Source organism: Halichoeres trimaculatus, unplaced genomic scaffold, assembly GCF_033239565.1.
Source record: "Halichoeres trimaculatus isolate MK-OKI-2021-1 unplaced genomic scaffold, fHalTri1.1 fHalTri1_scaffold_22, whole genome shotgun sequence".
In the NCBI taxonomy this organism is placed as follows: Eukaryota; Metazoa; Chordata; class Actinopteri; order Labriformes; family Labridae; genus Halichoeres; species Halichoeres trimaculatus.
The window spans coordinates 2,150,434-2,174,252 of NW_027437200.1; the positions used below are offsets into that span (position 1 = coordinate 2,150,434).

Genomic DNA, 23,819 nt, shown 5'->3' on the forward strand with positions numbered 1-23,819 from the left:
TCTCTAATTACTGAGCCTGAAAGAAAACAGCTGTTATCTCTGAAAAACATCCCCTGAGCCAAGTCAAAATATCTTTTTTCTTTCTTTAATTGATGTGTGATATTTCATCCACATACAGAATCCTGGGTTTAAAAAGTGAAGGTGACACAGGAAGGGAGTAGTTTATTTAATCTTTCACAATAAGAGCGCATGCTTCAAATGAAGTAATGGAGAGCTTTTTCATCAGACTCATGGACAGGGTTTGAAGGTTTATTGATTTTATAGCAAATGAATCCAGAAAAAAACAACACTTCCAACCAAGATACTTTCATAGAGCTACGCCCTTGGTCATGATTGTTGTTCTGCGATCCAAAGAGACATCAAAGAGTTTTGGCGCAGACAAAAGACTTCAGGTAATCACAAGGTTGGTCGTCGAATTTCTTGTCATCTGTAAAAAGATACAGAGAGTTCATCTGGCATTTATTTTCTCAAAGTGAGTGGCTGAATGCAGTTTGTGTATATATTTTGCTAATATTCTGTTAATAACAGTTTCACCTGTATACAGATGACACACTGTAAGATCCATCAAGGCAGTCAGAAAAAAACAGAATCATTAACCATTCTTTAAAGCAGGGATCTCAAACTCGTGCCAGGGAGGGCCAAGAGGCTGCAGGTTTTCTTTCCAACCAAAAACTCCACCAGCTGAATTCACTGATTACCTCACCTTCAAGCAGAGAGCAGGGACTAATCACTTAGTTCACGTCCTGTAAATCAAGCCAGTTGTGCTCGACCCAACTGGGTAACTATGAGGTAGCATTTTGAAATAACCTTTATTGGCGCTGATAATAATGTTTAAAGTGTGGATTTGGATCAGGCATATATTGCTTGGCTCAGGTTGCTAGGCGCCGCCGTGTTGGCTATGGCTGCCTTTTGCAGCAGCTCTCTCTTCTTTGTCCATTTATTGTAAATTTTTCATCTCTTTTTTGTGATATTTGTATTTGGGGTGGATCATTACTTTGTATGGTTCATTGTTGGTCATGGACACCAAACTTTTTGTGGCTTCAGTGATATTTTTACTACTTTTTCTCCTGTGTTTGTCTGGAGATCCTACATGTAGCCATGGCTGCATTGTTTACATGTGAACTCAGCTGTTAGCAGCCTGTAACATGTCAGTGCTAACTGGTGCAAGGCCTGATGTTTCCCCACAAGGTGAGGAGAAGGAGGTGAGAACGACGTGCTGGTTCTCAGGTGTGAGCGACAGAAGTGACGACATGGATCTGTCCTTCCATCCATCGTTATTGGGAACATAAAATCTATCTCCAGTTAGATGGACAAGCTAGCCATGCTAATCCAGTAACAGAGGGAATACCAGAGGGCAGAGTAGCATCATGCTATTCACAGACATGGCTAACAGAGATAACATCAGACACCAGCGCCACACTGGAAGAGCTTTGCCTGCTGTGAGCAGACAGGATCCAGGAGACAGAGACTGAACAGACTGCTGAAGAAGCTCAGTCCTGGACCCTGTGGAGGTGGAGACTGGCTGAACCGGACAATGATGGACAAGCTGTCCATTTATTTTCTTATGGACCTTTTTGCACTTTCTATACACTTTCTTACTTTTGTTTTCTTGATTGCTGCTGGGACTTCAATTTCGTTGTGCTTGTTACAATGACAATAAAGTTCTATTCTAATCTATTCTATTCTATTCTATTCTATTCTATATCTAGAAGATACTGTTTTCAAAATCACTCAGAAACTTCTCACAGCCCCTTTCACAGTGAATAACTACTGACTAATTTTTACATCAATGATCCATTTACCCTTCTTTACCTTTTTGACGATGGTTATTGTTAAGTGTTAACTTGTGTTTGGAACCTGGGAGTCCTGTCTGATCAGGACTCATCCTTTTGCTTTGACTGTTCATGGACAGCTGCTGTATTATTGTCTGCTTTGCGTTGTTTTAGGAAAAAACCCTGCTCGGACCCCAAGATAACAATGAAATCAAAGTTCATCAAGCTGTAAGTTTTACCTCCAAAGTTCATCAGCATGCAGCCTGCGTTAGCTTTGTTGTCAGGCTGCCCAACATCCCAGTGTTCGAAATCAAAAGGTGTCCCATCACTCCAGAGCCAGGTACCCTCCTGCAGAGACAGGAGTCCCATAGAAGAGGCTGCTCAGTAGGACTGCAACCAAAAAGGACTGGAGACACTTCTAAATACTGGACTATCAGTGATGTACCTGTGCTGCATCTGAGCCTCCGAGCCATGCCAGTGGATGGGAATTGGTGGCCCTCAGAAGCATGCCTTGAATAATGTCATGCTCAACATGGCTGTGCACTGATGCCAGATTCCCCCCTTGCGACAGACAATGTTTCTATGGGAACGAGGTTTGAGACATTACACAGAGAGTCATACAAATAAATAAAAGACACACCAAAGTACAAAACTGATTCTGATTACCTCAGCATCTGCCCAAGATTTTGGTGTGTCAACGTAGAGAAAACAGCGGCCACTGCAGCCAATCCAACCAGCAGGACAAGATGCAAATCTGTTGATGTTGATCTGGAGGACACCATCTAGGGGAGAAAGGATTGAGTTGATGTCCCTGGGATGCAGCAAGTTTAATAAAGCTTGATATCTTAGTTGTTCATCAGAGTTAAAATTCACTAAAACTGGACCATTTGTTGGGACTCACCACCAGCGTTAGCCAGGGCCACCCCAGCACAGACCAGGAGAACTGAAGTCAGGATCTTCATGGCTGAGTTGATGCAGATGGTGTAAGTGAGGAATGGATGAAGATCTTTAGCCCTGCTGTGTGTAGAGGCTGTAGAAGTCAGCTCTTATATACAATGAGAAACACTATGGGTCAATCCTCAATAAACACTTCATTACCTTTTTAGGAAGAACATATCAGCAGATGCTGTTTGTTTTAGAGGCTGACCAAAGTTCAAGTTAACAGGATAAATTTAGGGGAGTGATTTGGCCGACCCCAGTGTTTCTCTTGGAAAGAGCAAAAATTTTGCCAAAGAAGTGCCCACACACACACCTTGACATCAAATTGGACTATAACTAGGAGATATACTAGAGGACTGAGGTCTGTCCATAGGTGTATCTTCAATGAACCTGCAAAAAGCTTTAGATCTGATCCTGAATCCAGTCTTATTATTCTTATTATTGTTGGGGAAATATGTACAATATTCTAAAGTCAATGGTTCAAGTCTTGTAACGTAAGTCAGGCTGGGACCTGGTTTCGCAGCTCTGACCTGGTCTCCAACTTTAACCCCCCCAAGGAAGGAGAGGTAATAAAGCAAGTTTTGGAAAAACAGACCTCTGCGCTAAAGTGGTTTTCTCGCCAAGTCTGCCTCATCCCTTCCTCTGATGTTTGCAAGACTATAAAACATTAAGACATTGCTGTAATTCGAAGACTTTTCGTTGACACCTGGCGGACATGTGAAACTGTATAGACATCTTTCTTTCAGGGAGAGGCTGGAGAGACCTCTCAGCCTCCACCTAGTATCTTGTGACCCTCGACCTTTCTCTCTGGGAACAAGAGAGAAGGAATGCCAGGAGAAGATCTGCTCCCCTCCTTCTCCTCAAAGACAAAGACTCTTTAATTCACACAGTTGAGAACAACACAAAAATGATGTTTTTACACTAAGACTTACTTGTATATCTTCACCTTTGCAAACATGTACTGTGTAATGAGAATCATTGATAATGTGTGTGTGAAAACTGCTGTCTTTCCATTGTAATATCTTGATTTTTATTTTATTGGGTTCTTAAAGAGGAAAACCTGTCATGTTTAGTCTTGATGTGAAGCTTAAATCATAAGAAATGTGATTTTGACTATTACATGTAGGAATCTCTTTACAGTTTAAAGTTATAGTTAGTTAGTGATCTCTGGGACAATCTGATCCACGTGCAGAAAGATGAGACGTGGAGGGGCGTCAGCCTGGAGTGACCTCACTGACTCGGCGGGAAGAGCTGAGTAAAACTCCACACCAGGACAAGAACATTGGCTCTTTCCTCTATCCTTCTCCACGAAGGCTCTTTCCTCTACCCCTCATCTAGGCTTTTCTCTTCACCCTTCATCCAGAAGGCTCTTCTTCTTCTTCTGCTCCTCAACTGGCAACGCACATGCCAACTCCAAACTCATCACCGGCTCCAGACTCTACAGGCTGAGACGCAAGTCACCTCAGCCCGACTGCATCCAGTCATCTATCGGTGCCTGGGTCTCTCCCTGAGACACCCAGCTGATCGACGGGGATTCCCCCTCATGCGCTGACGTCAGGAGACGAGCGCTGCTCACTGCTTTCCCTGCAGTGATTCAACTTTGGAACTCTGCCAAAGTTTCAACCCGACGCCCGGCATCTTCGCCGCTGTTCCAGCCGTTACTGCCGCTGTTAGAATCGACTCTACGGACTCAACTCATCGGACATCACCTCCGTGACGCTCAGATGACCTGCAGTAGGCCTCCAGCCTCTCCATCACCCAGTAGACATCTGCAACAGGACCCAGCCACCTCCGTCGCCCCCTCCACTCTCACCATCGGCCTCAGGACTTGTGTAAGACAATCTTGCATTTACTGGTATATCGTGGTCAATGCCCCAGAGATCTTGGGTGGGTTAGTTAGTTTATGTGGGTTGGTTTGTGTCATTTTATTCCCTTTACTCCGGTTTTTATGATCAGTTTCACTTTCCATTCATCAATGCATTTATCCTTTTATATCTTTCACCTGTTTATTTATTCATGCACATTTTCTTCTTTTAGTTAGTGAATAAACTTTTTATATATAAAGAAATTGCTTTCTGTCTTTGTGTGGTTGAAATTAACGGCCTCTGTACACCATTCAAAAGAATTCACGTTTGATGTAGCGGCCTTTTGATACTGAGACTTGACAATTAATACTTCTATTAATTATTAAATCACAAATTATTACAGTAAACCTTTCTAAAGTTTCCCTGTTTTCTCTAAACTGGGTGGTGCCCCGACTTAAATTTAAACTCACCTATTGTAAGTTTAAATGTCTTTTGAAAGTTATACTTTAGTACAGAGAAATGTTGTAACTAAAATTGATTGACTAAAGTTCAGGTGTATTCAGTGCCCAAAATAACTACAGCTCAAAGGGTTCCCAGACCCAAAGTCCTTGTGCTTTCAGCTGTTATCCTAAGAAACTTACATAACGGGTACAATAACACAAAGACCCTGGACCCTGATGCTTGCTGAGCATCTTTTTACACACCCAACTGGAGAAAGCTCCTGCAGCTTTGGTTGGTAGCCCTTGGATCCGAACATGAGGCTGTAGAGAGACTAGATCGCCTATTTGAGCCGGGTCATACCAGCCACTTTCAACCCTGAGGTCCAGTTTGTCTGGACAGTGAGATCACTCCGTACGATGATGAGGCACAGTACACTACCTGGGCTTTAGTAGATTTCAGGAAGGTGTGCTTTGGCACAATACACTTTAAGCACAAGCATGCACACGCACACAGGCAAATGGGATATGACAAATAATACATGATGTATAATACATGGCATATAATCTATGGTGTATAATCCATGTTCTATAATCTATGGTGTATAATCCATGTTGTATAATCCATGTTGTATAATCTATGGTGTATAATCCATGGCATATAATTCATGTATAAATTCTATGACGTATAATCCAAAAGGTATAATCAATGACATCTAACCCATGACGTAAACATAATAATAATAATAATAATAAATTTTATTTATAGAGCGCTTTTAAAAGAAACTCAAAGTCGCTTTACATAAAAAGTTAAAAGTGCAGATAAAAGACACGTGAACAACAGAAAACAGATAAAAACGGAAGGTTACAGTGCAAAGGTAAAAACATAGAGCGTTGAGGAGGGACTGTGGATTAGTGGTTGAAAGCAGTGCGGAAGAGGTGTGTTTTTAAACTGGATTTGAAGGTGGTGAGGTCAGTGGAGTCACGGATGTTTTGAGGGAGTTCCAGAGAGAGGGGGCAGCAACTGAAAAAGCTCTGTCCCCCCAGGTTCGGTGCTTGGTCCTAGGGACGGTGAGGAGGTTAGAATCCGAGGAGCGGAGGGGACGGGGAGGGATGTAGGGGTGGAGCATAATGGTGAGGTATGGGGGGGGCCTGGTTATGGAGGGCTTTGTAGGTAAGCAGAAGGATTTTGAATGTGATGCGGAATGGGATAGGGAACCAGTGCAGGTTGTGAAGGATGGGGGTGATGTGCTCTCGGGAACGGGTGTGAGTGAGGAGGCGAGCGGCGGAGTTCTGGATGTACTGAAGTTTATTGAGGAGGGTGGATGGTGAGCCGTAGAGGATGCTATTGCAGTAGTCAATGCGTGAGGTGATGAAAGCGTGGATGAGGGTTTCGGCTGCAGGGAAGGAGAGAGAGGGGCGAAGGCGGGCGATATTTTTGAGGTGGTGGAAAGCTGTTTTTGTTACTGATTTTATGTGTTGGTTGAAATTGAGGGAACTGTCCAAGATGACTCCAAGGTTACGGCAGTAGGGTGCGGGTGATAGGGTGGTGCTGTTGAAGGTGAGGTGGAAGTCTTTGGCTGCGGAGATGAGGGAATGTGGACCTATGACGAGGATGTCTGTTTTGGAACTGTTGAGTTTGAGGAAGTTTGTTTCTAGCCAGGAGTTGATGTCAGAGGGGCAGTCAGAGGGGCAGTCAGAGAGGGTGGAGTGGATCAGAGGGTTGATGGAATTTGTGGATATGTATAATTGAATGTCATCTGCATAGCAATGGAAATGGAGACCGTGGTGATGGATAATCTGACCGAGGGGGAGGAGGTACAGGATAAAGAGGAGGGGACCAAGCACCGAGCCCTGAGGGACACCTTGGGACAGGGGGGCAGTAGTGGAGGAGCAGCTGTTGGTGGAGATGAATTGTTTCCGGTCTGTTAGATAAGATTGTATCCAGGAGAGAGCGTCGTCGGTGATGAGGAGATGGGATTTGAGATGGGATAACAGGATGGAGTGATTGATGGTATCAAAGGCGGCAGTGAGGTCCAGGAGAATGAGGATGGTGAGTTTGCCGGAGTCAGAGGAGAGGAGGAGGTCGTTGGTTATTTTGAGGAGAGCAGTTTCTGTGCTGTGGTGGGTACGGAATCCGGATTGAAATTGTTCATACAGGTTATTGTTGGTGAGGTGTGTCTTGATCTGGGATGCAATGGCTCTTTCAAGTATTTTGGAAATGAAGGGGAGATTTGAAATGGGGCAGAAGTTGTGGAGGTCATCGGGGTTGAGTCCAGGTTTTTTGAGGATGGGGGTTATGGCAGCCAGTTTCAGCAACGGAGGAACGGTGGAGGAGGTGATGGAGGAATTGACGATGGCGTTGATAAGCGGGGAGATGGTGGGGAGACAGACTTTAACAAGGGAAGAGGGGATGGGATCGAGGACAGAAGTGGAGGATTTCATAGTAGTAATGATTTTTGACAGGTCGGCTTGGGAAATGGGTAAGAATTTGCAAAGTGGAGAGGTGATGAGAGGAGCAGTGGGGAGGGGGGAGACATGAGAGGGGGGCGGTGTGGGTAGAGAACTGTATATGCTGTTGATTTTTGTTTGAAGGAATGAGAGGTAGGAGTTACATTTTTCAGTGGTGAAGGAGTCTGTGGTATTGTTTGTGGGGTTAAGGAGCTTGTTGATGGTGGAGAAAAGAGCCTTATGGTTGTTCGAGCCAGTGTTAATGAGATTGGAGTAGTAGTTGAAGCGGGCGTGGGTGAGGGCGGATCTGTATAGTTGGAGGTGGTCTGTGTAAGCTTGGATATGAACAGTGAGTCTTGTTTTTCTTGAGAGTCTCTCTAGCTGGCGTTTTTTGGATTTCAGGTGGTGGAGATGAGGGGTGAACCAGGGGGCAGGGTGGGTGAAAGAAACGGTTCTGGTTTTTAAGGGGGCAAACTGATTGAGGCAGGTGGAGAGACAGCTGTTGTAGTGGGTAATAAGTTTGTCCGGGTTGTCCATTGATGGAGGGGGGTGGGTGGTTAAAGCAGTGCTAAGTGAAACTGCGAGGTCATGGGGCAGGATGGATTTGATATTTCTGTAGGATAAAGTACGTTTTTCTTTGAGAACAGGGGTTGGGAGATGGATGTCAAAAACTATGGCAAGGTGATCAGAGATATGGAGGTCGGAACAGGTGAGTTCTTGGATGTTGAGACCGGAGGTGCAGACTAAGTCCAGGGTGTGGCCGTAGGAGTGGGTGGGAAAGTTGATGTGTTGTGAGAGGTTCAGGAAGTCGAGGAGGTCCAGGAAATCAGAGGCATGTTTGCAGTTCTCATTGTCAATGTGAAAATTGAAGTCCCCGAGAAGTAGAACAGAGGGTGAGTGGGCTGATAGCTGGGTGACGAGGTCAGTGAAGTCAGACAGGAAGGATGGATTCGGTTTGGGTGGCCGGTAGATAATCGAGATGACAAAGGGAGTGGAGGAAAGTACTCTGAAAGTGATATGTTCGAAAGATTCAACAGTAGGTGTGGAAATGGGATTTGTTTTGAAAAAGTCCTTGGAAACAGAGGCAACGCCACCACCTCTACCAGAGGGGCGGGGTCTGTCAATGTACTTGTATCCAGGGGGGGTGACTTGATTGAGGGAGAAATAGTCCAGATGAGTGTGCCAGGTTTCAGTGATACAAAGGAAGTCCAGGTTATTGTCCAAAATGAAATCATTCAGGATGACAGCTTTACTGTTGAGGGAGCGAGTGTTTTGGAGAGCAAACTTGAGGATGTGCTGCTGGGGTTTATGAGTTATGGGAGCAGAGGGGACAATATGGATGAGGTTATGAGTGTTACTGTAGTTGCGTCTGTGTTGAAGGGTGAACGGTCTGGCGGAGATGACAGGCTGGATGTGAAGAGGATCTGCAGTGGGAGAAGGTGAGCTCTGGGGCCTGATGAGGGCGCTGTGAGAAGTGGAGGTGTTTGAAAATAGTATCGTAGAAGAAGACAGGGGGAGCTGTGTGCGAGGTGTAAACAGTCAGTCACATGGTGGATTTTGAACCGCATGCTGGATATTAGCTGTTAAAATACGACTGCCCAGCTTATTAGGATGGAGCCCGTCTGTTCTAAAAAAGGATTCGCGCGCCCAGAACAAGTTAAAATTGTCTATGTAGCTCAGAGAGTGAGACCTGCAGGCTGATTGGAGCCAGGTGTGCAGCGAGAGGATCCTGCTGAAGAGTCCTGGGCCACGGTTTTGGGGAGAGACTGGGCCGCTGATAAAGACTGACTTCCCGGTGGTTTGGATGTAATGGAAGAGTTTATTGAAGACAGTTTTTGTGATTTCGGACTGTCGGCGGGATGCATGTACACAGCCGACATGAATAATTACTCTATGGACAGATGGAGGTAGTGTGTGGAGTATGACTGGGAGTTTATTGAGGATGTTAGTGACGGATGCCCCAGGGATACAGTGAGTGATGACATTGAAAAAACTGACATTTCTGGTGATGGAGTCGCCAAGCAACAAGGTAGTAGGGGGGAAAAGGGGGCGAGGGATTGACGAAGTTGGAGAGGGATCAGTGCTGGACGGAGGCATCCCAGCGGCTGGAGAGCGGCATGAGGGGGGCGCGTGGCAGGCAGCCGAGCTGGAGCCGGTGTGAAGTGCGGGATGGATAGGCGGCGGTGAGAGGAAGTCTGAAGAGACGGCGGGTTGGTGGACAGGGGGGAAAGCAGCTGAGGGGTTTTAGTATCCTTTTTGAGAGTGAAATCCTGTCGGGCAAGGGCGTCATATCTGTTATTCAGATGGACTGTGTGAAGGAGCGAGTCGGGGGGCTGCTGAGATCTCCCGCTACGGGGAGCGACCAGGGTCCAGGATGCAGGATCTCGCGGAGTGGAGGTGGCGATTGTCTTGGGCTTTGCGCCCTGCCTGATCCAGGAGTGCTCTCTGGGGGAGATCGGAGGAAGGAGCTCTGAGGCAGCAGCTGCCCCGTCGGGAGCGGTGACACCAGGGGGAGAGGGTCGGATGGGCTGATCGGAACTGGAAGGCACGGACACCGGTTGAGTAGTACGGAAGATGATTGCGTCCATTTGCAGCTCGGCTTCACGAAGTGTGTAGAGTGTGGAGATACGCCGCTCCAGCTCGGTGACTTTTTCAGAGAGGACGGTGCAGTTGATGCAGCCAGAAGGAGAGGTAAGTGGAGCCATGATGCCTGGAGCAAAACAAAGACAACAGGGGCCAGTACAGGTCTAAAAGCACAGTGCAGGTTTGTGGCAGAGAAGTGACGAGGGGGTAGCAGATGATTTGCAGGGGCAGGTACAGGCACTTACACGCAGGGGCTCCAACACGGAGCCCGCAGCGGTGAGGAGGCTTAGCGTTAGCAGGGGTGGTAGCAGGGAGACAGCAGGTGTAGAAAAAAAGTCAGCAAAAACTTACCGGCGGGGGCCCCAGAAAACAGGGCCCGCTGCGGATAGTTGACGTCCTGGTTATTAGAAACTCGGTGGTCCTTGGAGGTGTTTGATCACTATCCAGCCGGCAAACCAGGGTATGAAGCAGCTAGCTTTAGCCGAGTGCTGCTGCTGTAGAGGCCTGGGTGCTTCTGCTGCTTCAGCAAGGGCTTCAGAAAAACAGGGCCTGCTGCTGATAGTCCACTTGCTGGACTGAAATCAGGGCCTGTAGTCCAGAGAAAGGTCTTTCGCAGTGATGCAGCAGCTAGCGAGCAGGTTTGCCCAGGGTTAGTTGGTGGGTAGTAGGTGGAGCAGTTAAATAGATGGGAAAAGAGGCCTGCTGTAGCTGGAAGAGGCCAGATGTGGCTCTGCTCTGTGGCTCTGCTCTGTGGCTCTGCTGTAGTTGAGTGTTTAATGGTGTTTAATATGGGACATATAATCTATGGCATATAATCCATGACATATAATCTATGATTTATAATCCATGGCGTATAATCCATGACATAAAATACATATTGTTAAATCCATGGCATATAATACATGATATATTGTCAATCAATCAATCAATCAGTCTTTATTTGTATAGCACCAAATCAAAACAAATGTTATCTCAAGACACTGTACAAAAACATTAACAGGTCTAGATCCGTAAATGTTAATAAAATTCAATTGGCAGAAACCCAACATCAGGACAAAATTAGGATTTTGATCTCATCTTAGCCCACCACGAGTACAGGACTTTGCAGCATTTAGCAAGTTACAATGGCATCATATTGCCAATGATGTAGTATCCATGGCATATAATCCATAATATATAATCCATGGCATATAATCCATGACCCATAATTCATGATGTTTAATCCATGAGGTATAAACCGTGACATATAATCCATGATGTACAATCTTCAACTGCTCCCCTCCACAATCCTTTCAATTGGTGGGCTTGTGGGAGGGCTATTTCAGACCAAAACACTTAAACATAAACCAAAAAGGGTAAAAATTGTCACCACGTTCTCTGTGTTTTCTTATGGTGCTGACTCTGATGAGACCTCCTTTTCTGTAAAAAGAGAATTGACGCATGTATAAGAGGCAATCATGCTTCAGTCTGGTTCATATTGGAGCAGTGTGACCACAGGCCACATTGATCAGCAGGGGGAATGGCGCTGCAGGAGGCCATATGTGTGATTGCCCCTTTGATCCACAAAACAAAAGTTGTTTTTTTTGTTGTTGTCTTGCTAAGTATCTACGGTATATATGACAGCTAACTGACATACCTTCTTCTCAGCATCTATTTTGGAGTGCTTTTGAGCCAGTGGTTCCCAATTTTTTTTTGTCTTGCGTACCCCCTGAGCTTTTTTGTCATTCCATAAGTACCCCCTCACTCATACATGTTGATAATTCTTTAAAAGTAGAACGTAAAAACAATGACTATTAAATAATTTAAATAATAATAATTTGTATCCACCTATTTCTTGTCTAGAAAAACTGAAACTTCTTCATATTTACAGGGATTATAGAGCAGTATCTGCAGTCCTTATGAAAGAAACAATTGTATGATCAGGCTTTATCTGTCCATTTAAGGGGATGGGAAACAAATGCCGGCACAGGGGGTGACCAGTCGTCATAAGTTCTCCGCCCCACCCCCACCCCCTATGTCTTTAAAAGCTACTCATATGGCCAGGCTTATCTGTCTATTTTCGTTTATTCAAGTTAAGTAGACCTAATAATCAATCCAGTAAACAATCACAGTGATTGAGTTTTGAAATCAACATTTATTTGATTTGACAGAATCAACATAAGAATAGAATTACAGCGTATAAAATGTCAAAACACGAGGATAATATTGCCTTGGTTTTCACACGAGGGTACGGCCGACAAAATAATTTATATTGGTGTATCGTAGGTAATTACAACACCAAAACACTGAACTAAACAATACAACTGTTTGTTTTAATTTACTTGCTTAAAATAAAGTGCAGTGCTTTGCTTGTAGTATGTACTATGACTGTTCTCTTGGGTCTGTTTTGTAGTACACTACTCTGGTTTTCGGTTTTTAGAAGGGTTTTTTTTGTGTTTATTATAAATGTACAGAACAATCTATGGGCAGATCTTGGCATTTTAGTTATTTTTTCAATCATATCACACAGAATCATCATACATGATTTCTATTCTTACACCAAAAGTTGTATCGTTTACTAAAAATAAATCAGGAAGGGATTTTTATTTTTTTACATGTAAAAAACTCTTCTATATAATCCATGTATAGTTTTTAAAAAAAGTGAATTAGTGATTTTTATGGGCTTTAATAAATTTGTAGAAGTAAGCGCCTCTTTTACAAAGGGAAGCGACAAGATTTACTGTTTCTTTCGCATTATTTCACTTCTGTCTCACAGACCGTAACATTAGTGTTGTGTTGTAGTTATGATACTGACTCATTCCAGTAGATGGCAGTAATTCACCAAAACCTGCCACCGGCATGGACAAGCAGCATTAGTGCCATGCATTGTGGGAAACAGTATGCCAAGTAGATCGGTCCATTGCATACTGAGAAATTTTCCTGGATCGGTAGGACATCTGGGGATTTTTAGTATACTGCAGATTTTGCAAGTTTTGGCATACTGACTACTACAGACTGAATTTCAGCCAAAGTAGTAGGCACTGCTAGTGTAGTAGACAGTTAGGGAAACGGCTGCTGTTTAAGGGCTCAACAGTCCACTCCCCCTCCGCACCGCGAGGTTTGGGACGGCCCTGAATGTGGCGGACCCTCAGCTAAAACGGAGAGTTAGTGTGTAAGGGGGCGGTTTGGGATTGAGCCTAATGGGTCTGGTTCTGATCCCTCAGCAATGGGAAGCAGGGGCGAAAATCCCGTTTCATTGTTGGGGGGAACAATAAACAGTAAAATTTCAGAGACTGATTCCTAGGGGGTGACATAAGAATAAATGCTATAATTTTTGCTGTGTTGTTTTATATTGTGATATTATACAGTGACTAGTCCCAACTATGGATAATCAGCCTAGATTTAACAACACATCCATAACACTATGAACTCAATAATTAGTATTTTTTATCCAAATTAATGAAAAAAGTGTTGATTTTAATTGGAGGACAATAAGGGATGTATATTAACAGTCAGAATGGAATTAGAAACTGGATCTATTCAAGATCTTAGTCACAGTCATAACTACTTTATTTTTAAATCAATAAATCTAGAATAGAACATAAGACTTTAATAAATAATGGCTTCATCTATGAATTCATAAATCTCACTAGAGATGCCTCTATCTCACTAGAGGCATCTTAAATAGTTTTAATCTTTGTGTCATAAATGAGAGGACGAGAATGTCAGCATGTCACCTGTCTGTCTTATCTGTCACAGCCTTCTTTGCATCATAGAGGAGAGGCTGTTTGCCAGCCAGCAACAAACGGTGTGATAATTAACTTATAAATTGTTCAGTGTTTTAATGCACTTAATCACGATCCTTGGCGCTCTGTAGTCTGTGTCTGTGTGTGCGCACCACATCGGATGGAAAGCTTAATCAGTGCCTTTTTTTAAAAGCATACTGTCAGACTTCGGAAAAAGGAGTTGACATTTGCTTTTCATTTTCTCTGTGTGTCTGTTTAACAAGTGAAGTTATGATTGATAAGTCTTTCAGTGAAAGCTACTTACTTGACCGCGACCCTCCGCTCTGTCTGTATGCGTTTATTTGTGTGCGTGTGTGTGCGCGGCTGCAGCATCCGTGCCGGGAGAAATAGATCGGATCAAACCACTGCGAGGATCGTGCAGGGAGGGGTGTGTGTGTGATCTTTCAATAGTTAAACTCGTCAATCATTGTGTTTTAAGTAGCATGACTTGTATTACACCATTGGAAACAAAACACCTTACTATCAGAAAATTAATTACAACTGGATTTTTTAGGGGGGGACAACTTTATGGAAGGGGGGGACATGACCCCTGCGTCCCCCCCGGGATTTGCGCCTATGATGGGAAGCCACAGACAGATTTATCAAAGGTCATGGGAGACCACTTCTAAACTATTGGACGCACCATTTAAATCTGTGATTGGATATCAACTTATTGTCTTGAGAGGGCAGTCCACCTGCCGTTTCGTCAGGAGCAGCTGGAGGTCCAGAAAGTAACAGACTCTCTATCTGCCACTGAACCACTGTTACAAGACACTAACTCTTTGAGAAAGAACCTGCTTTCTCAAAGTGAATTTTCCTAGCCCTGGAGAACAACGTGAATTTTATTTCTAATTGTATTAAGTACAGGTTTAAGGTTTATGAGACACTCTTGTATATTGTTAAAAGCAAGTTGCAGGTTGTTTGTGGCAGAAAATACAGTACCTGCAACACAATGCACAATAGAACAGTGAAAGACTGCCGATAAATTCTGTAATAAAACCTACCCAGTTCTTTAGTCGAACAACTCCCAGAGATCACAAGAAGAGGATCCATTTCTCAGTTCAGCATGTATTCTGGTCATAGGTAAGGTTTACAGCGCTGGTCCCAAAAGAATGAGCCCCAATATCCAGGAGCAATACAATTTTATAACAGTCATTGCTATGCCTACAAGAGTTTGAGTTAAACTAAACACCCGAGAGTGATTGGCCAAAAACTATGACTGACACAAGTGTCTCAACCCACAGCTGGTGTCAGTTTTCAGAGAGATGTGCTATCAAAGTGTGTGACTATTGGATCAGAGCATGCAGCTAGGAGACTGGGTGGAAGTTTACTCAGGGTCAAAGAGACCTCACAGACACAAGCTGGAGACAGAAGCTAACCTTCTATCTGCCAGATAAACATACATCAACCCTGAACATGGCGTGTTGGAATGTTAGATTACGTCTATTATCCTAAAATATAAAACGTTTTTAAATGTGAGATTAAATGCATTGCAATGCATCACTTCCCACTTTGTTTTAAAGTCTGACTAAAGTTCAAACAAAGAAAATTTTCTCTTCCAGGAAAACATTTCCTGCTTTTTCTGCTCTGTGCTGTATTATTATTCTCTGATTGGCTGAATTCTTACCTCAAGAGTCGTCCTCTTCCTCTCCTCTTCTTCATTAGAGGCACTCAGAGATGGACTCACTGATGTTAACTGATGCTAGCCTGCACAGATTTAACAAGTCAGGGGAATAAACACCATGAAATCCATTAAAAGATCTGGTCCAGAATGTGCTATTTGCCAAGTGAATTCTTTGTTAAAATGAAACACAAATTAATCCACAACTCATTTTCAGCATTTATTTTTGCTCAAAACAACTCAAACACATTTTACTCTTCAAAATTAAAGCATGTACAAAACACTGTTGTTGTTTTTTTGTCTTAGACATTGATTTTCTTTCATTAGTGTCAGTCACTCTCCATGTTTGGAGGATCATTACAGCTGAAGTTAAAACAAAGACGTGGGCTCAGATCTTTAGCTGATGGCTATAAAATGAAAAGATATAATTGAACAGTAGAGGAAGTTGTTCTCTTGATGTTTTCTGACTCCAGCTAAAGACGATCAGAGGCTCCTGGCACAGACATACGGGCGATGATCATAGCAGCTCAGATCGTCCCAGCACTTTCCACCTGTGGGAATAAAAAACCCTTTGTGATGTTGACTGAATGAGTTTATCTTGAAAATACATGAAACTTGACTCTTTGAAGTCAGGGTACCTCCATAGTTCATCTGGATGCAGTGCTGGTTACCCCAATAGTTGTTGGGTTCTCCCCGACACCAGTAGGTGAAAGCGAAACGTGAGCTGTCACTCCACAGCCAGAGACCCTCCTGAACAAAGAACAAAACATCAGAATGACATGATAAAACTGTTAAAACTGTTCTATGAAGAAATAATTCAGGTAAGAACTGTTGCATGATGCTGTGGCGTACATAGTGTGAGTCTGAGCCTCCGATCCATACGGATGGAGACCCGTTAGTGGCCCTCAGTATCAGCCCCTTAACAAAGTGTTCCTCAGCAAGGCTGTGAACTGATGCCAGGTTCCCACCCAGAGCCCGACAGTTTACCTGCAGAGGTGAGAAAAGTCAGACTAATGTTCAAAGAAGTACAAAGAGTGAGCAGCTCCTCCAGGGTCCTCTGGACTGAATCCAGATCAGTCTGGTTACCTCGGCTAAAGCCCAAGGCTGTGCTGCTCCATTGTAGAGAAAACAGCGATGATTGAAGCGTGACCAACCACTGGGACAACTCGCTGAGAAGACCACACCTTCACCTGCAAATGTAGAAAAGAAGCATTCTAAGGACAGGAACCACCAAGAGAGACCAAACTGGTCTACAAAGTACTCAGTGGGACTTTCTGAAGGGCTTGTTGATGAAGGACTTTGAAAGGAGAGGCTGATCACAGTGTGTGAACTACCAACCCCAGCTCACCTTCTTCAAGGTGGGCCTCCCCGCTCAGTTCCTCATGGAGCTCTGCTTCTGGAACAGCTGCAGATGAAACACAGCAGTCAGTGATGAGCTTCTTCACTTCTCACTCAACACACACACACAGATTTCTGCAGCACATCAGAGCATTTGAAGAGAAAGAGCGAGTTGGACCGTACTGAGATTCAGGAGCAGCTCCTCTCCTTGGATGGACGCCTCCTCCATCATTTGATCAGGCTCTGCCTCTGGAACAGCTACAAGGTTAAACAGCATTTAAATTTCTCATTAGTTTCCTCAACAGACTCTAAACAGTCTCTGTCATGGCTTCATGTTCCTGTCAGGACTCACCAGCAGCGTCAGTCAGGGTCATCCCAGCACAGAGCAGGAGAAACGCAGTCAGCATCTTCATGGCTGAGTTGATGCAGGTCCAGAGAAAGATGGATGGGTTCTCTTCTTTCTTCTCACAGTCCTCCTGGAGCTTCTTGTGTGGAGATGCAAAGCCTGGCGGCTCTTATATACCCTTACTTATCTCTTCGTCTGTGTTTTGACTTAAGTTCTTCAGAATCTTATCAGAATGTACACATCAACCTTTACTCTCTGGTAATAACTGTCAGGGCTTTCCAAGGTTCAGGAAATAAGGAAATGAACTTAATCACTGAGAATATGGGGGAGAGTGTCCTCTGCAGACCTGAAGAGGTTAAACTGTAATGATCAGAAGAACATGTTAAACCAAGGGTCTTCAACCTGTGGCTCTGCCTTATGAGGCTCTTTGACTCCTTTGCAGTGGCTCCTTGTCGCCCCAGAAAAATATTTGAATAATCAATCATTTTGATTTTCTTAAAGAGGGTATTGATGATTAAAGACATTGGCACCAAATCAAATCTTTCATCAACATTTAGTTGAACTGAATCTTCATCCTATCTGTCAATAAAGTCTGCCACCGCTCTCCTTCACCTCCTACAACATCAACAGCCCACCAACTTTCCATGCACCTGTGGCTAACCTCAAGTTTCACAGCCCTGGGAAGATAACTACATCTACTAAAAGACTAATCTGGAAGAAAATACAGATTTTAATTCTGTGTGGATGGATTCATTTTACTGACAACGTGCCAGTTTAAATATACATGCTTGATATGTGGCTAGACATTAGCAAACAACATAGAATGATGAGTTGAGCAACATTATCACTATATATTAACAAATTCAAGTTTTCTTTCACTAGCAAGAACCACACATCAGCACAGTGTTTACATGGTTTATTAACATAAACGTGAATGAAAAATGAAGGGTTGTATGATGAAAGATTTTTGAAGGGAGCTTTTCGCACATTTATAATCTATGATGATGATTATTTTTCTAAATTAATTAGAAATACAAACATCACATGTACACTATCATAAATTGCCAAATAACTTATTGTTAAATTAATTATTCACTACATCTTACTCTGTGTAGAACTGTATACACTTTTTAGTTTTCATTGTGAAGATAAGGTAGATCTGTGACTCCACAATGTCTTCAAAGTAAACTGGGGAAAAACAGCTCTTCTGAAAGTAAAGGATACAGACCTCTGTGTTAAACTTTTTTATATATGTTTGATTTGATTAGAGCTTTCCACAGCACCAAAGTGGAATTTGTGATTCTAACTTTCTGTCTTTGTGTGTGAAAGGACGTTAACCCTTGGTGTAACAACAGGCTGACCCTCCTTCAGGATGTCTGCTGTGAATGGCTCCCTTCAGGTCATGCCACAGCGCCTCAGCCAGGTGAGGTGGGGACAGTGACTGGGCCACTCCAGAAGTTGAGTTTCCCTCTGTTAATGATCACCTCCAGTGCTTTGGCTCATTGTCCTGCACCACCCATCACCTGTTGAGCTTCAGTTGGTGGACAGATGGCCTTTAGCTCTCCTGTAAGATGTAAGTCCAGGCCCTGAGGCAGCAACAACCCCAAACCACCATGGGCCCTCCACCGTACCTCACAGCTGGGATGAGGTTTCCATGTTGGTGTGTTGAGTGTTCCTTCCAACTTCACTTTGTTTCATCTGCCTACAGCTCTTTTACAAACTTCAAACGTCTTTACAGGACAGCCGCCCTGTGGGAGAGTAGCAACAGAGCTGGAGTTGGTTTATAGTCAGTTCGTCTAACTGTGGACTGATGAACATACAGGCTTTTAGAGGGACTTATGGAACCCTTTCAGTGCCATGCAAATCAACAATTCTTCATCCTAGGTGTTCTGAGAGCTCTTTAGTGTGAGGCCAGGTTCATTAGTTCCTTATGGGGCACGGCAGATTTGACCAACACCTCTTACCTGGTCTCACTGACTGAGCTCCTGACTCCAGTTAACCCTTTACAGAGGTCATTAGCCCAGGGGGTTCTCATACAGCTGATTGCAGCTGTATTCTAACCTTTCCTTTTTTTATAAAAGGATGGTAATAAAACATGACGCTTAAATTCTTTGTTGAGTTTTAAGATCTCAAGTATAGTTTTTAATACTCAAAATTCAAATCAGATTTAAGTTAAATAGATAGTAGATTCTTTTGATCAAATGAAACATTAATAAAATAAATAATTTGCTCTTCCTGTTGTTACAGTCCATTCTCTTCAGGTTTACATGTGACCCACTTTGGCACTGTCTCAGTTATTGGGTTTATTTCCTCAATGCTTGAACGTTGGAAAGCTCTTAAACTGATAAACAGAGTGTAACATGACAAACACACATGACAAAGGCTGAACTTTGACCTTGAGCTTTATGTTTTATAGCTCTGGGTTAGTTGGAAAACTTATTTTATTATTTCCAAGGTACTTTTCCTTGGAGAAATCTTTACAGTAGTTCACTTTGTTCTAGTTTTATTCCTCCATTCAGTCATTTCCTTCATGAAACTCCTCCTAGTGAGCAGCATCATTGGTGTTATTGCTCAGTTTTGCAGTAAGGGGCCCATCCATCCAATGAACTGCCCCCTAGCTGGACTGTTGTGTTGGAGGAAACACGATGAATTTAATTTCCAGTTTCCTTTCAGCAGAGACAATAACAAAGCTCTTCTGATGGTTCCCTGAGAGCTTCAAAGCTCAAACAGCCTTCCAGGGTTGGACTTTCTGTTGGCGACTGTCGTGTATGAGAAGAAAAGCATGATGAGCAGTTATTCAGGTGTTGTTTTGCATGCCAGGTTGTTTCATATAAATGCCACTAGAGGGCGACAGTGTATTTTTGGGGTGCTAAGTACAAGGGTGTGAACTCTGTAAAAAAGGTGCACTTTCCCTCTGGACTGAATTAAGAAGCCGTGTGAGGGAACCAGTCTTCTCCTGTTGTCTTTAGGCTGAAGAATTTGTATTCCCACACTTTTATTCTGTTCAGACATGACAGCAACTAGTACTTTTCCTATTGAGACACCATGGAAACATGACAAAGAACCAAACTTGGTGCCCTTTAAATACAAGCCATGTGGGGTGAAACTCCTGAATAGTTTTTCAGATTAAAAGTTGTAACCAAACTAAATCAATTCAGAGACAATCATTGAATAATTATCAGAGATTTATTTCATTTTTGGCTTCAAATCCAGTCACTAAGATCTGTGTTAAAATGCCATTCTGGTGACAAGCTCTGGTAATGGGCATGCCCTCATTACGTGTCTCAATAAACTCACAGCCTCCTGTCAGTCTCTTGGAAACACTCTCTTTGAGAACCATGAGAAGCTTTTTTTTTCACAGTTCACATTTTTCAGACAATCTTTTTGGATGCAAGATCTTGGGACTCTGAAACTCCATATTCTTTGTCTGTCTCACAGTTGTTTAAAGTCTCTGCAGCACTGACTGTCATTATCTTTAATCAGCATCATAACTCCTCTTTAGTAATCTGTTCACTCTGGTTTAGATCTGCCACCAACCTCCAGTCTCATGCCCCTCCCAGATGGCCATAGTCCAATTTTCTGCTGACCTTGGTCCTCACTTCTCCCTCATGGACAAAACCTGCTGCTGATACAGGAATTGATGATGATGATGATGATGATGATGATGATGGAGGTACAGCGTTGGTGTGTGACCGTCTGGTCTCCAGCCCTGCCTTGTGGCAGGCTTGTCTTGCAGTCCAGCAGAATATACTTCAGGTTTGCTGGAGATGGGCAGAGGGGGAAAGCAAGGTCTCCTCCATACCACTGGTTGTGGTTACCAGGAGGTGGGAGGTTGAGGAGAGGGAAATCTTAATGATCATATCATTGATTAAATTTTAATTGAACTCTGACTTTGAAACAATACCACGTTCATTTTTCCCCCCAAATCATGTATTTGATGCCATTCTATGGCAGGTGAAAAACAATCAATCCATTAAAAAATCAGATCCAGACTTTTCCATTTGAACTTTATTTCCTTCTTAGAAATGAAACACAAATTAATCCACAGCTCATTTTTATTCAGACATTTTTTTTTTTTGCTCAAAACAACTCAAACACATTTTACTCTTCAAAATAAAAGCATGTACAAAACACTGTTGTTTTTTTGTCTTTGACATTGATTTTCTTTCATTAGTGTCAGTCACTCTCCATGTTTGAAGGATCATTACAGCTGTAGTTAAAACAAAGACGTGGGCTCAGATCTTTAGCCGATGGCTATAAAATGAAAAGAGATAATTGAACAGTAGAGGAAGTTGTTCTCTTGATGTTTTCTGACTCCAGCTAAAGACGATCAGAGGCTCCTGGCACAGACATACGGGCGATGAGTGTAGCAGTGCAGATCGTCCCAGCACTTTCCACCTGTGGGAATAAAAAACTCTTTGTGATGTTGACTGAATGAGTTAATCTTGAAAATACATGAAACTTGACTCTTTGAAGTCAGGGTACCTCCATAGTTCATCTGGATGCAGTGCTGGTTACGATCATGGTTGTTGGGTTCTCCCCGACACCAGTAGGTGAAAGCGAAACGTGAGCTGTCACTCCACAGCCAGAGACCCTCCTGAACAAAGAACAAAACATCAGAATGACATGATAAAACTGTTAAAACTGTTCTATGAAGAAATAATTCAGGTAAGAACTGTTGCATGATGCTGTGACGTACGTAGTGTGAGTCTGAGCCTCCGATCCATGCGGATGGAGACCTGTGAGTGGCCCTCAGTATCAGCCGCTTAACAAAGTGTTCTTCAGCAAGGCTGTGAACTGATGCCAGGTTCCCACCCAGAGCCCGACAGTTTACCTGCAGAGGTGAGAAAAGTCAGACTAATGTTCAAAGAAGTACAAAGAGTGAGCAGCTCCTCCAGGGTCCTCTGGACTGAATCCAGATCAGTCTGGTTACCTCGGCTAAAGCCCAAGGCTGTGCTGCTCCATTGTAGCGAAAACAGCGATGATTGAAGCGTGACCAACCACTGGGACAACCCGCTGAGAAGACCACACCTTCACCTGCAAATGTAGAAAAGAAGCATTCTAAGGACAGGAACCACCAAGAGAGACCAAACTGGTCTACAGAGTACTCAGTGGGACTTTCTGAAGGGCTTGTTGATGAAGGACTTTGAAAGGAGAGGCTGATCCCAGTGTGTGAACTACCAACCCCAGCTCACCTTCTTCAAGGTGGGCCTCCCCGCTCATTTCCTCATGGAGCTCTGCTTCTGGAACAGCTGCAGATGAAACACAGCAGTCAGTGATGAGCTTCTTCACTTCTCACTCAACACACACACAGATTTCTGCAGCACATCAGAGCATTTGAAGAGAAAGAGCGAGTTGGACCGTACTGAGATTCAGGAGCAGCTCCTCTCCTTGGATGGACGCCTCCTCCATCATTTGATCAGGCTCTGCCTCTGGAACAGCTACAAGGTTAAACAGCATTTAAATTTCTCATTAGTTTCCTCAACAGACTCTAAACAGTCTCTGTCATGTCTTCATGTTCCTGTCAGGACTCACCAGCAGCGTCAGTCAGGGTCATCCCAGCACAGAGCAGGAGAAACGCAGTCAGCATCTTCATGGCTGAGTTGATGCAGGTCCAGAAAAAGATGGATGGGTTCTCTTCTTTCTTCTCACAGTCCTGGAGCTTCTTGTGTGGAGATGCTGAGCCTGGCGGCTCTTATATACCCTTACTTATCTCTTCGTCTGTGTTTTGAATCAATTATTTGTGTCTTATCAGAATGTATACATTAACCTTTACTCAGGTAGTTCCTGTAAAAGCTTTCCAAAGTTCGATCAATAAGGAAATGAACCCATGGTCAAGGAAATATGAGCATGAGTCACGTGTAGCCTGAAGAGGATCAACTGAAATGACCAGAAGAAAATATTGTGTGTTTTATTGACATAAGGTTTGACCATAAGGTTTAAAAGGTTTAAAATCCAAAAGTATTTAGGAGACCTAAAAAGCCAACACAGGGTCGACCAGAAAGTCCAACCCTAGAGTGCTCTTTAAGTTTTTCAGCTCTCAGAGACCATCAGTGGAGCTCTATTATTGTCTCTGCTGAAAGAAACTAGAAATTTTCCTCCAACGCAACAGTCAACCTAGGGGTGATTTAAGTGACTTTGAACATTGCATGGTTGTTGGTCTGTTTTGAGTATTTCACAAACTGCTGATCCACTGGGAATTCAACACACGTCCAGAGAGCAGCAGTTCTCTAGGAGTAAAATCCTTGATGATTCCAGGGGTCAGAGGAGAATGGAGGGACTGGTTGGAGGTGAAAAGAAACAAAAACACTCCAAGGTCTGCAGAAGAGCATCTCTGAACAAACACAACACATCCAGCCTTGAAGCAAACGGGCTACAGCAGCAGAAGACCACACCAGGTGACCCCCTGTGAGCTAAGAACAGGAAACCCCAGCTACAATCCACATGGGTGCACCAGTACTGGACCACAGAGGACTGGAATACAGTACCTAGTCTGATAAATTTGGATTTCTGGATGAGCTGGATGAGGCTCTGATCATCTCAAACTGCTTTCCTGAACACGAGGATGGGTACTCTAACAGCCTCCGCAGTGGCCAGATCTCAGTCCAGCACAGCTTCTTTGGAATGTGGAGGAACAGAGACTCTCATCATGGATGTTTGGCCACAAATCTGCAGCAACTGCGTGATGCTGTCAGGATAACATGGAGCAAAATCTGTGAGGAAGGTTTCCAGCAGCTTGTTGGTGTTGCAACTTTTTCTTGTG

At 43.6% G+C, this 23,819-nt stretch overlaps 3 protein-coding genes across 3 annotated transcripts; all 3 read right to left on the minus strand.

Moving 5' to 3' along the window:
- Positions 1–359: 359 nt before the first annotated feature.
- Positions 360–2,734, minus strand: LOC141784446 (ladderlectin-like). The gene is made up of 5 exons (XM_074662285.1): positions 2,674–2,734; positions 2,439–2,554; positions 2,218–2,352; positions 2,012–2,120; positions 360–427 (listed from the first exon to the last, which is right to left on the minus strand). The coding sequence occupies exons 1-5, from the start codon at positions 2,732–2,734 to the stop codon at positions 360–362; spliced, it is 489 nt and encodes a 162-aa protein (XP_074518386.1).
- A 13,121-nt stretch (positions 2,735–15,855) lies between these two features.
- On the minus strand, positions 15,856–17,123 carry LOC141784447 (galactose-specific lectin nattectin-like). Its single transcript, XM_074662286.1, has 7 exons — positions 17,063–17,123; positions 16,894–16,968; positions 16,721–16,777; positions 16,459–16,562; positions 16,225–16,359; positions 16,011–16,122; positions 15,856–15,923 (listed from the first exon to the last, which is right to left on the minus strand). Exons 1-7 carry the CDS (start codon positions 17,121–17,123, stop codon positions 15,856–15,858), a joined length of 612 nt encoding a protein of 203 aa, XP_074518387.1.
- A 4,263-nt stretch (positions 17,124–21,386) lies between these two features.
- On the minus strand, positions 21,387–22,652 carry LOC141784448 (galactose-specific lectin nattectin-like). Its single transcript, XM_074662287.1, has 7 exons — positions 22,592–22,652; positions 22,423–22,497; positions 22,252–22,308; positions 21,990–22,093; positions 21,756–21,890; positions 21,542–21,653; positions 21,387–21,454 (listed from the first exon to the last, which is right to left on the minus strand). Exons 1-7 carry the CDS (start codon positions 22,650–22,652, stop codon positions 21,387–21,389), a joined length of 612 nt encoding a protein of 203 aa, XP_074518388.1.
- Positions 22,653–23,819: the final 1,167 nt, after the last annotated feature.